This window comes from Protomyctophum parallelum (assembly GCF_964188405.1).
Source record: "Protomyctophum parallelum genome assembly, chromosome: 8".
Lineage (NCBI taxonomy): Eukaryota > Metazoa > Chordata > Actinopteri > Myctophiformes > Myctophidae > Protomyctophum > Protomyctophum parallelum.
In genome coordinates, this window is record NC_139703.1 from 49,300,847 (window position 1) to 49,315,171 (window position 14,325).

Genomic DNA, 14,325 nt, shown 5'->3' on the forward strand with positions numbered 1-14,325 from the left:
AAGTGGCTATTGATAAGACTCCCATTCAGGAAATGCATACATACTTATATTGGATAAGAATTTTTTTAAAGCGCCTTGTGTGGGAGTGTGGGTGGACAGACAGACAGACAGACAGACAGACAGACAGACAGACAGACAGACAGACAGAGACAGACAGACAGACGGACAGACGGACAGACGGACAGACGGACAGACAGACAGACAGACAGACAGACAGACAGAGTGGTGTAGACACAGAGAGATAATGTGGTGCAGACAGGCAGAGATAGGTGTAGATATATCAATGGGAGGGTTTACTGTAGATATAGAGGGGGGGGGGGGGGGTTTACTGTAGACAGAGAGGTGTAGAGCGAGAGTAGGGCAACAGCCAGAGAGATGTGGACAGCTGAACATGCCTCTCATCCACTGTCAGCGTGAACAGTGATTCCACATAGCTATTTTAATAGAGATCCTTATTTTAGATCCATACAGTGAAGTCTGAACACTTTGACAGCTCAGAGCTCACGTTAGGTCTCCGTCCATCAAGCACCCCCCCCCCCCACACCCCATTTAACAGCAATGGCATACTACATACAGTACGACATACATTTTAAATCACATTATACATTTGAATTTAATCACATACAGCATTCATCGTTGAATTAATACCGCAATGATGATTCATGAATATGATGATTATTATGAAAATAACTGTAGTTGCAGCCTAAGTTATATAGTGTACAAATATGGACAGTTGTAGTTTGTGCATGGCTTATTTGTTTTTGCCTCACTTTAAGTGCATTCACTCCGAGCAGCGTTTGCAATGACAAAATCCCTGCGCAGACAAAAGTACAGTAGTCTTCTCCTCAAGCAACATATTAAAAGGCAAGGACGTGTGACACCATTGAAATAGGAGAAACTAAAATCCTTTAAGCCTAACTGGCTCTGGGGACTTCATTGTTGCAAAACGCCACAGAAAATAGCAAGTGCAATAATAATCCCTGGAACATTAGACAAAGCTCATTGTGGTGGCTATCTCCAAGCTTAGACTCACAGGAAATGAAAAAGATGATGGGTAAATATAAACACAGTCTGCGCACGTTTACGGTGTGTGTGTGTGTGTGTGTGTGTGTGTGTGTGTGTGTGTGTGTGTGTGTGTGTGTGTGTGTCTATCCCTTTATTACTTCCTTATTGAGAGTGTACATTAAACATTACGAGATGTACTGTTCTACACTTTATACGCACATCTACCAGAGGACCCAGTAAAGTCTATATAACTCATACCAAACAAGAACAATGGGTCAATGATAACTACGGTCTCAATATTCCATACACAGCATCATCATCATGATCACATCCCTGTGACATTTGATACTCTGCTCACAAAATCCACCTCAGCTTCCCTTGTATTGACTACTGAGCCGGCCTACTTTGGTCTCAACAATTAATTTTTGTCATCCAAATGATCTCCAACGACACAGTGAGCTATAGGGTGTACATCTAGTCCCCAGCAGCATATTAATAACTTAATACATCCCCAAAAACTCTAGCTAACAGGAGAGAAACTATTGAAAGGTTGTATTGATGCTGGACCACAGCTCTGGAAACTGTTAACAAGATTCTTGCAACATGTACTAAGGACTTCCAATTGGCTCTCTCTGACAAGGATAAATGAACAAACTAATTCATATTATAAAACACTTCAGCGTACAACAGTCCATGCAGTGTCATAATCTCTACATCAATTTAGAAGTCAGCGTCAGGACATTAAGCAGAACAGCTGCTGGAAGTGTGCAGCCATCTGTGTTTCACTGTGATGTTAGGACCACTGTGACATTAGATGATGCTAGGACAGGCTGACAGGGTCCTGAAGACGTGACATTAGCCCATTCTGACCGGGCACCCATTTTGGTGTTAGCACTATGTTATGCTTTAGCTATTTAAAAATAGCAGATCTACAAGCTCATATCGCGCCACCGAGTGGCGCGATACGAGCTTGTAGGTCTGCTATTTTTTGAAAAATCGAAGAACATAGCTTTATCAGAAAACTGTCAGGATGTAGAAGACATTTATAGAATCTGATCTCAGGTCAGAATGGGTTAGGGTACATCAGATGATTTCTAGGACAGGCTGACAGAGTCCTTATGAAGTGACATTAGGGTACATCAGATGATGCTAGGACAGGCTGACAGGGTCCTGAAGAAGTGACATTAGGGTACATCAGATGATGCTGGGACAGGCTGACAGGGTCCTGAAGAAGTGACATTAGGGTACATCAGATGATGCTAGGACAGGCTGACAGGGTTCTGAAGAAGTGACATTAGGGTACATCAGATGATGCTGGGACAGGCTGACAGGGTCCTGAAGAAGTGACATTAGGGTACATCAGATGATGCTAGGACAGGCTGACAGGGTCCTGAAGAAGTGACATTAGGGTACATCAGATGATGCTATAGGACAGGCTGACAGAGTCCTGAAGAAGTGACATTAGGGTACATCAGATGATGCTATAGGACAGGCTGACAGCGTCCTGAAGAAGTGACATTAGGGTACATCAGATGATGCTAGGACAGGCTGACAGAGACCTGAAGAAGTGACATTAGGGTACATCAGATGATGCTAGGACAGGCTGACAGGGTCCTGAAGAAGTGACATTAGGGTACATCAGATGATGCTAGGACAGGCTGACAGGGTCCTGAAGAAGTGACATTAGGGTACATCAGATGATGCTAGGACAGGCTGACAGGGTCCTGAAGAAGTGACATTAGGGTACATCAGATGATGCTAGGACAGGCTGACAGCGTCCTGAAGAAGTGACATTAGGGTACATCAGATGATGCTAGGACAGGCTGACTGAGACCTGAAGAAGTGACATTAGGGTACATCAGATGATGCTAGGACAGGCTGACAGAGTCCTTATGAAGTGACATTAGGGTACATCAGATGATGCTAGGACAGGCTGACAGGGTCCTGAAGAAGTGACATTAGGGTACATCAGATGATGCTAGGACAGGCTGACAGGGTCCTGAAGAAGTGACATTAGGGTACATCAGATGATGCTAGGACAGGCTGACAGAGACCTGAAGAAGTGACATTAGGGTACATCAGATGATGTTAGGACAGGCTGACAGGGTCCTGAAGAAGTGACATTAGGGTACATCAGATGATGCTAGGACAGGCTGACAGAGACCTGAAGAAGTGACATTAGGGTACATCAGATGATGCTAGGACAGGCTGACAGAGTCCTGAAGAAGTGACATTAGGGTACATCAGATGATGCTAGGACAGGCTGACAGGGTCCTGAAGAAGTGACATTAGGGTACATCAGATGATGCTAGGACAGGCTGACAGGGTCCTGAAGAAGTGACATTAGGGTACATCAGATGATGCTAGGACAGGCTGACAGAGACCTGAAGAAGTGACATTAGGGTACATCAGATGATGCTATAGGACAGGCTGACAGGGTCCTGAAGAAGTGACATTAGGGTACATCAGATGATGCTAGGACAGGCTGACAGGGTCCTGAAGAAGTGACATTAGGGTACATCAGATGATGCTACAGTAGGACAGGCTGACAGGGTCCTGAAGAAGTGACATTAGGGTACATCAGATGATGCTATAGGACAGGCTGACAGGGTCCTGAAGAAGTGACATTAGGGGACATCAGATGATGCTAGGACAGGCTGACAGAGTCCTGAAGAAGTGACATTAGGGTACATCAGATGATGCTATAGGACAGGCTGACAGGGTCCTGAAGAAGTGACATTAGGGTACATCAGATGATGCTAGGACAGGCTGACAGGGTCCTGAAGAAGTGACATTAGGGTACATCAGATGATGCTAGGACAGGCTGACAGCGTCCTGAAGAAGTGACATTAGGGTACATCAGATGATGCTAGGACAGGCTGACAGGGTCCTGAAGAAGTGACATTAGGGTACATCAGATGATGCTAGGACAGGCTGACAGGGTCCTGAAGAAGTGACATTAGGGTACATCAGATGATGCTAGGACAGGCTGACAGGGTCCTGAAGAAGTGACATTAGGGTACATCAGATGATGCTAGGACAGGCTGACAGGGTCCTGAAGAAGTGACATTAGGGTACATCAGATGATGCTAGGACAGGCTGACAGGGTCCTTATGAAGTGACATTAGGGTACATCAGATGATGTTAGGACAGGCTGACAGCGTCCTGAAGAAGTGACATTAGGGTACATCAGATGATGCTAGGACAGGCTGACAGAGTCCTGAAGAAGTGACATTAGGGTACATCAGATGATGCTAGGACAGGCTGACAGAGTCCTGAAGAAGTGACATTAGGGTACATCAGATGATTTCTAGGACAGGCTGACAGGGTCCTGAAGAAGTGACATTAGGGTACATCAGATGATTTCTAGGACAGGCTGACAGGGTCCTGAAGAAGTGACCCATCTACAGTCCACCTTTGTTCACACAAGACCATCTAGACCAGGGGTTCCCACACTTTTTTGATTTGCGAGCAACTTTCAAAATGACCACCTCAACAAGATCTACCAAAACAAGTGATGAAAATGTATAGCAGCTCATTTGCGATGGGAAAAAGAAGGGGAGGAAATGGAATTAGTAGTTTCTTTTTTAAATATGTAACTAACTTGATAATGCAACTGTGCTCAACACTCTTAACAAAGTATTGCATTGTGGGTTTGAGCTGACAGGCCCTTTTTGATGTCAATCAATCAAGTCACCTTAATTCAAGTGTCAGATGCCAATTCTTTTTTTAATTATATTTATATATTTTAGGGGCATGCCATGTGATCTACTGGTAGATCACGATCTACCTTTTGGGCACCCCTGGTCTAGACGAACACAACATTCACACATAAATATGCCCCCCAACAATGGAAGAGTTGCCCACAAACACGCACGCACGCACACACACACACACACACACATGCCTACTGTACAGCATAAGGCACACAGTTAACCCATTCTGACCTGAGATCAGATTCACACGAGGTTTCCGCCGGACACACACTGGTCTGATTAACCCCATTCTGACCTGAGATCAGATTCTAAAAATGTCAGTCGCTCTTCGATTTTTCAAAAATAGCAGACCTACAAGCTCGTATCGCGCCACTCGGTGGCGCGATATGAGCTTGTAGATCTGCTATTTTTCAATAGATAAAGCATAACATGATGCCAACACCAATGGGTGCCCGTTCAGAATGGGTTAAAGGTTTAATTCCTGCACATTTGGCCGCTGCAGTCCCTCCTCCCCTAGTCTGCCCACAGTGGCTACAACAACTGGCTCATTAAAAAGTAAAACAGACAAATCCACTCTTTCATATGAAACATTTACTTGTAGGTCATAGCCAGAAGAATTTGTGTTCTCGCTTCAATCTCGCTAAAGGCGGAAATACATCTCAAATCGCAGCTCATGCTGAATGTGATGATATTAATATCGTGCAGGCTAAATAATCACAACAAACTCTATCTAGTCTACAGCATGTGAGGTTTGAGACGATTGGTGTTAAAAAGCTTCCCTGTGGAAAAGAAACACACAATAGGAACATGTGATGATAAAGACTGACATCGTGACATGTGTCCGTATGACTGACCATCCACACTACAAACTGCTACACCAGGTCTGAACTAAAGGAAGAACAGACACACTACAAACTGCTACACCAGGTCTGTACTAAAGGAAGAACAGAATGTTTTACCTTTCAACAAGCAGCTCCAGTTCACTCCCTCTGCCTCCCAACTAGTCTTGTCTGTGCCCAGTGATACAGTACCTCTCTCTCTCTCTCTCTCTCTCTCTCTCTCTCTCTCTCTCTCTCTCACTCACACATTGCCTCCCTCCGATGATAAAACACACACACACACACACACACACACACACACACACACACATGCGCAATTGCGCACGCTGTGCAGGCAGCGCATGTTACAATTCATGGCATAATTCTCCCTGCCACCACCACTCCCACTCTGTCTGTTTCATGTACATATATTAGCTGTGCAGGGGATTGCACTCTAACACCCCAGAGGCAGAGCATGTACCCACGCTGTACATGAAAAGTACTGAAAAGCTCTCAGAGTGAGAGAGAGAGAGAGAGAGAGAGGCAGAGAAGAATGAAGTGGAAGGTGAAAAGAGGTATGGAGAGATAGCATGAAAGGTAAATGAGACAGAGATGGAGAGGTACGTAGACAAAGATAAGAAAGAAGGGATGGAAGTGGAATGAAGAAGGAAAGGAAGCACATGGGTATAGAGAAGCAGGGCGTAAAAAAAAAAAAAAAAAGACTGTCTCACAATAAAACACAGCAGGAGATTCAGACATCCACTCGAGAGATTAGTGACAACGACGACATGATGAACGAAGGCATGAGAAAGAAGAAGCGCAAAGGAGAAAATGCTAAACATGAAGAAAACATAATTAACCCATTCTGAACGGGCACACATTTTGGTGTCAGCATCATGTTATGCTTTAGCTATTTAAAAATAGCAGATCTACAAGCTCATATCGCGCCACCGAGTGGCGCGATACGAGCTTGTAGGTCTGCTATTTTTGAAAAATCGAAGAGCGACTGACATTTCTAGAATCTGATCTCAGGTCAGAATGGGTTCATCAGACCAGTGTGTGTCCAGTGGAAAACCTCGTATGAATCTGATCTCAGGTCAGAATGGGATAAAAGGGTGGTGGGGGGGTTGGAGAAGGTAGCATGCCAGTTTGTCCCCATGTGCCATCAAAGTATGCGATCCCTTATAGAACGCATGCATGCATGCATGCATGCATGCATGCACATTACACGCACATTTTCCTCCTCTCCTCCCCAGCTGCCCCTTATTTATTTGCGTCCCCCCCCCCCGGCCATCCCTCTCTGGCCTGCCCCCCTGACTCTCTTGTTATGTTCTATATTTACCCAGCAGACTCCTCTCTCTCTCCTATATCCACATTGATCATCATTCAGCGACAGACACACACGTCCGTCCGTCCACTCACGCAGAGCCTCAGTCACCACCTGACCGGCCAGGGTTGTTTTTGGCCATCGCTACGGCGACCGGGGGGAAGAATACGACGACCAAAATAATAATCTCTTTTAATATACACTGCCGTGGCACAACAGCTGGTGGTGTCCAGTCGCACACGCACTCACTCACGCACACACACACGCACACGCGCACACATTATGCTTGAGTCCATGCATGTGCATAAGGGGGGTGGGCCTGGGGGGTGAGGGGGCCGTTTCAAGACGCGCGTTTTCCCCCCTCATAAATCCTACATTAGGATTTGAGCCGGGACTGAAGTCCTCCGTATAAGAGGCGATGGTTCTCAGTGTGCGACAGGCCTCGACACACAGTGATAAGTGACAGTGTGTGGATGAGAGCAGTGGTGTTGTTATGTGTGTCGTTGGTTCTCAGTGTGCGACAGGCCTCGGCACACAGTGATAAGTGACAGTGTGTGGATGAGAGCAGTGGTGTTATTATGTGTGTCGTTGGTTCTCAGTGTGCGACAGGCCTCGGCACACAGTGATAAGTGACAGTGTGTGGATGAGAGCAGTGGTGTTATTATGTGTGTCGTTGGTTCTCAGTGTGTGACAGGCCTCGGCACACAGTGATAAGTGACAGTGTGTGGATGAGAGCAGTGGTGTTATTATGTGTGTCGTTGTGGTGGGTGATAACACACAGTGATAAGTGACAGTGTGTGGATGAGAGCAGTGGTGTTGTTATGTGTGTCGTTGTGGTGGGTGATAACACACAGTGATAAGTGACAGTGTGTGGATGAGAGCAGTGGTGTTATTATGTGTGTCGTTGTGGTGGGTGATAACACACAGTGATAAGTGACAGTGTGTGGATGAGAGCAGTGATAAGTGACAGTGTGTGGATGAGAGCATTGGTGTTGTTATGTGTGTCGCTGTGGGTGGGTGACGGGTGTGTGATGAGATGGGGAGGCGTAACAGCACACACAGTCACTACAAGGTCATGAGCTCAGTCAGTGATGCTTCACACTGAGCCACACTCTGTCCAAAGCTCAGTCAGTGACGCTTCACACTGAGCCACACTCTGTCCAAAGCTCAGTCAGTGACGCTTCACACTGAGCCACACTCTGTCCAAAGCTCAGTCACTGATGCTTCACACTGAGCCACACTCTGTCCAAAGCTCAGTCACTGATGCTTCACACTGAGCCACACTCTGTCCAAAGCTCAGTCACTGATGCTTCACACTGAGCCACACTCTGTCCACAGCATGATGCTTCACACTGAGCCACACTCTGTCCAGAGCAGAGACCATGGCTTCTGCTGGGGGAATGAAATGAGCCGGGAACAGACGACCGCACAGCTGCTTTTACGACAGCAAATTCCTTAATGTTAATTTAACTTTGACACAGTGGACAAATGGCTCTCTCTCTCTCTCTCTCTCTCTCCATCTGAGTTACAAATGGATAAATTAACACTGCTTGTACACTTTAACAAATAATGATTTCTGTCACATCACGACTCATTGTGAGGTTGTGGACGTGGTATTTTCAATGCTTTTATTATCGTTCATTAATCGAAATTGAGGCAAAAGTTTTGAAATACATAGTCCTGACATTGATTTGATGTGGTTTGGCCCAGCCCTGAACGAGAGACAGAGAGAGTGTTGTTGCTGTTCTGTTCAGTGACCCCACTCACTATGACCCTGAACTCTGACCACCCAGCATGGCAATACATTAATAATATGACTCACTACTGCCCCATGTGGACCAGGGTGGCAGTCTTCCTTGTGCAAAAATGTCATCAGTAGAAATAAAAAAGGGAATATGCGAACCCCACCCACGCATAGACTATTAAAGAAATGACTGAGTGCCTGTAAGCCTATAATGACACCCAATTAGTCCACTGGATATATTTCACGATGGAAAATATCTTCAACTTGAGCTTTTAATCCGAAGTGTAATTTTGCAGACATAATCCTCCTTCCAGGGCCCTTGATCCCTGTCAGGACGCCATACCACACTGTAATAACCAGATGTGGCAAATATTCATGCCAACCTGGCCAGCTGCAGTTATTGTAGCTCATAGGGTAGCATGGGGGTGGGGGTGAGCCCTTGATTTCTCTATCCAGACATCTAGGTCACTGCACACATTCCCCCTGATATTGTTCACTTCACTTGGGGCTCACATCACATCAGGTTCATTACCCAAGAAAACTCAGACAGAGAATCTTCCTACATAATTACAATTATAGAAGTGTCTATTTGTACGTCTCTAAATGTTTCGATGAATTGAACATGGTGGACCCCTCTTGTAAACAAGTGTAATGCTTAATTGGGTCGTCCACTCACAGTTAACAGTCTTTGTATTGAGTTTGTGCTTGAAATGTACTGTAATTCTGTAAACTGTTAATAAATATTTCAATCAATCAATCAAAAAAACAGACAATAGACCAAGGGAATATTTTACTGTAAGGAAGAACCTTATGGCTTACCTTGTTCTCACATTTCTTGTGAATGGCAACCTTGCAGTCTGAGGACAGTAGGGAGAGAAATAAGAGGTTAGGGCAAGGTACAGTGGTTACAGTGGCACAGTACATATATGCGTCACTCAGTTGGCCAGCTTTGAGACAGAGAGGCAGAGAGACAGAGAGAATCATGCAGACATAGCAAACGGTCAGGTTTGTGTATGCATGAAAGCATCCATGTGAGTCCATGTGTGTGTGTGTGTGTGTGTGTGTGTGTGTGTGTGTGTGTGCGCGCGTGTGCGCGTGCGTGTGTGTCCGTCTGTCCCTTCTGGTTGACTTGGGACTCACCCTTGCAGAAAGCTCCAGGGTTGTCGATGTTCTGCCTACACACATCACACACCCGCTTCGCCCTGAAGCTCTTCTCTGTGAAGGCATGGCGTTCTCCTTTAGCGAGCTGTGACAGTGCAGAAAGGCAACACAAGAAAGTATGTTCTTATCATTCTCAGCACAATTCAAATGGGGAGACTGGAGATGAGGCAAAATGTCACACTTCTGAAGGATTCAAATAACAATGATCATCTATGTTTTTGTAATATTTAAAAAAAAATAGTGAAAATAGCAGATCTCACAGTCAGCTCACAGTCACACCATGTCACACTCATAGGCCTTGCTCGTAGATCGTTTGTTTTCACTATTCGTCATAGTAGTTACTACTGGTGGTTAACAGTGCATACAAACAAACGGTTCTAGTGGTTGGGCTTTTTGCCAAAGAGAAATGGACACAAAAATAGTACAACAAACGAAAATACTGCTTCGAACTGAACTTGTGGAAACATAGTGTTGACTTTATCTTCGGTCTGGCCGAAGTCTGTATTTAAGTCTAGTTTAGGTGGCCTGTAACAGTGTCAGGCTTACAACAAGTTTCCATTCAACAAGGTAAGGTGGTAGGCACTAACTACAGCACACTGGACCAATCATGGCAGCTGTGTAAACATTAGCCTCAACCTTCTGTGGCTAACGGCACGTAGAGGAAGGCAGTTCTCACTGCCTTTGCCCTCCGATCGCCATAAACTTGAATGCTGCTAATGAAGGAGTGGGCGGAAGCTGTGATGTCATGCTTGATGTAAACACACGTTTACACACACACACACACGCTCGTGCACACACACACACACACACACACACACACACACACGTGCACGCACGCGTGTACTAGGGCTGACCTTCGATTACGTTTTTAATGATCGATTAATCGATATTAATGTGTATCGAACTTCGACGCTTCGAAACCCAACGGGGGGGGGGGGTGCGTGCGTGCGCGATGCGAGGCGCGGCGCGATGCGAGCAGTGACTCTTTGGTTTAAACAACGTTATAGCGGAGAGAAAGTCATGCTTGGATTGGTATCATTTATTTTAAACGATACGCCTTCATGAAAGCAGTGACGCACAAATAATTAGGCATAATAAAACAAGTCAACTGCCTGACGCAGGCATTACCTCTCAAAAAAATAAAATATATAGCCTATAATCAAAGCTTCTCTTCCGATTGAAACTCAGATGTGAAAACACCAAAAAAAGCACCAGTCCTGGAGCTCCAGGCGCGCTATTTTGCGCCGCGGTCTACGCCGCTCTCAGACCCTTCCGACGAGGCTCTTTCTTGGGGTAGAAAAGTGTGGATGACCGCGGCTCAAATTAGCGCGCCTGGAGCTCCAGGACTGGTGCTTTTTTTGGTGTTTCCCCTGTCCCATGCGTGATTCGCCGCAGATTTTTCGCCGCGGATTTTTCGCCCCACTTGGGCCATCCCATATGTGTTCTTTGTTCTCCTTGCATATTCTAAAATGCAACCACACTTTAGATTTCTTTTGTGGCGGCATGAGTGCAGGCTGCTGTGTGTGTGTGTGTGTGTGTGTGTGTGTGTGTGTGTGTTGACTTCCTTGTTGTTACCACCACGAGTGAGCCGAGAGGGGAGGAGGCGTTGCGGTGCTGCGAGGCGCGAGCATGGCTCGCGGACCAAACGGGGCCGTCTCGCGGACCAAAAGCGGCCGCTTTTTTTTTAATGACTATTCGATTCAAAATTTAAAAATCGATTCCCGTGCGTATCGATTGAACATCGATTAATCGATTTTTTTGGGTCAGCCCTAGCGTGTACTGTACACGCAAAGAGTCATAGAAAGGGTGTACATCAGAGCTTGTACAAGGCCTTCCCCGAGTCATAATTCCATGGTTCTCTCTGTTTAAACACAGTCACTCAACTGTCACACACAGTGAATAGAAACAGGACAATGTTTATATAGAGACGTAGTGGCAGCGCTTTCCCAAAGCTGCCATCACACAACATGTGAAGCACATTAAACTATTAAATCTGTTCTTCCAAGCAGGGAGGGGGAGGTGGCTGAGGAGAGCAGAAGGCTGGCAGCGTGTGTGTGTGTGTGTGTGTGTGTGTGTGTGTGTGTGCTTATGTTTGTGCGTGCGTGCGTTGGTGGGAGAGAGTGTGTTAGGGGGCTAGTAACACCCTACATGCAAACACTGGTGTTTCTCTTCAAACTAAATGACTTGATGCAGTTGCTGAAAAGCACACTTCTCCACTTTTTTATTTATTTATTTACTTTTTTTTTTGCATTTTCCAATTGCTTCTGTGAACAGTAGGGGCATTGAATCTGAGTCAGAAAGTAAAAGGTGTCATGTTGTATGTACGCGCGCGCACGCATGCGCGCTCACACACACACACACACACACACACACACACACACACACACACACAAGTCTCGTACCGACACACCCTAACAGACACTTATTGTAAAACGCTGAGGGGAAATCGGATTAATTTATCCAGTTAACTCAGAGTGTAAAAAATGACCCTTATGGTCACTCTCACTCACTCTCAGAGCTAAATGAACACCGAGGATGTTGTGTTTAACCCATTCTGACCTGAGATCAGATTCATACCAGGTTTCCGCCGGACACACACTGGTCTGATGAACCCATTCTGACCTGAGATCAGATTCTAAAAATGTCAGTCCTCTTCGATTTTTCAAAAATAGCAGACCTACAAGTTCATATCGCGCCACTCGGTGGCGCGATATGAACTTGTAGATCTGCTATTTTTCAATAGCTAAAGCATAACATGATGCCAACACATGGCTCTCAAGTGGAGTGTAGAGAGAATAGCCAAACTACAAGCTCACGTGTCGGGATGTGATGCGATCGTGAACTTGTATAATGTACATTTTGCCTAATCATGGTATGCCCAAAATATGGATGCCAGTTTTACAGTAGGTTTAGCCTGTCTGTGGGTTTTTATAACCAGAGGAAAGTGTTAAGAGCCTGTGACTGAATAATAACTGTATTGGATCCATTAGAACACATTTCCATGGATTTGATTGGTAATGGTTTTGGACATAGAGCCTTGCAAAGTTTCCACCGCACAGCGATTATCCCATTCTGACCTGAGATCAGATTCATACGAGGTTTCCGCCGGACACACACTGGTCCTGATGAACCCATTCTGACCTGAGATCAGATTCTAAAAATGTCAGTCGCTCTTCGATTTTTCAAAAATAGCAGACCTACAAGCTCGTATCGCGCCACTCGGTGGCGCGATATGAGCTTGTAGATCTGCTATTTTTAAATAGCTAAAGCATAACATGATGCTGACACCAAAATGGGTGCCCGGTCAGAATGGATTATGTGCACTAGCGTGCTTGTGTGCCAATACAACACCTCTGCTCTGATGTAATAATAATTATGGCATATTCCGGTACAATACTAAACCTTGTCAAAGACTAGACTACTGTAACTGTATGTATCCACACAGGACTTTCATCAAAACTCTATATAACGCTTTATGTTGCAATATGCTGCTACTGTTGTCACTGCCGAGCAAAAGTCACAGATCACATCTGTGATCTGTGGCTTTTTAGCTTTGGCTTGACTTGTAAAAAGTCATGTCAAACCAAAACTTCTAAATTCATATTCATATATTGGCGAACTGACAGGCAAGACAAGAGGACCCCCAAATTGACACTAATTACCCCACAGACCCCCATTTGAAAAGATATGCCCTCATAACTTCATAAGAGAAGGTTTTTTTACGGCTCTAGCAGTGATTCTCAACCTGTTTAATTTCAAGGACGCCCAGTTTGACATACATTAGGCTACAGACGCCCCATTTAATGGCATTTCTATCTCTGGGACCCCAATTTATATTGTAAAATTAATGTTCATTTAACTCTGAGAGTGTACAAATGGAACCAAATGGACCCTCAAGGATCCTTAGGGGTCCCCGGACCCCACTTTGGGAACCACTGTATAAGCAAAGCTTGCACAAATGTTATTCTGATCAATGTTTTTTTTTTATCGTGGTGACCCATGCTCTCTGACCTGGCTGGAATCAGCTATGTATTGATTTTCAGATTACAAAAGCAACATTGAGTGTTGACTGATGAATGATGATCAACATATTGACATGTCCCACATTGTCTACTTCATCAGCATGTTCAATGGTCACTCAGTGCTGCTATAAACTCTGGCTTTGTCTGTAAACAGTAGCCTACAGTATATCGTATGTGAAGAGATGACTATGTGAGAGAAATGACATAGTGTATAGAAATACAACTACAAGCTAGATCGTTTATTTATTTTATTTAACCTTTATTTAACCAGTAAAAAAACACATTGCGACTGATGTCTCTATTTACAAGTGCTAGTATAGACAACATATATAGGCCTAGTAGGTAACATTGAAGTATTGTCTCACATTTAATAATGCTGCATAATATCATGTCATGATTTGAGAGGTAGGATCAGCTGGGGATTGGATTGGGCTACTATGGGCTCAGTGTGAAGATCATTTTGCAGACAGTCCTTTGTTAAACCAACCAACTAGTCTACATGCAAGATTAAAAATAAATGACAGCATTGGAA

At 44.9% G+C, this 14,325-nt stretch overlaps 1 protein-coding gene across 6 annotated transcripts in view; it reads right to left on the reverse strand.

Annotated features, from left to right (window-relative positions):
• LOC310863474 (tensin-2-like) overlaps positions 1 to 14,325 on the reverse strand; it is a 70,824-nt gene that overhangs the window by 52,338 nt on the left and 4,161 nt on the right. For 5 of the 6 annotated variants that reach the window (XM_083771833.1, XM_083771834.1, XM_083771832.1 and 2 more), the window contains exons 2-3: positions 9,751 to 9,856; positions 9,430 to 9,467 (exon numbers count right to left, since the gene is read on the reverse strand). In XM_083771833.1, coding sequence (XP_083627959.1) covers positions 9,430 to 9,467; positions 9,751 to 9,856 — 144 coding nt within the window. Of the gene's footprint in view, positions 1 to 5,680; positions 5,764 to 9,429; positions 9,468 to 9,750; positions 9,857 to 14,325 lie in introns of those variants that run through there. The other variant, XM_083771837.1, reaches the window with a different exon arrangement.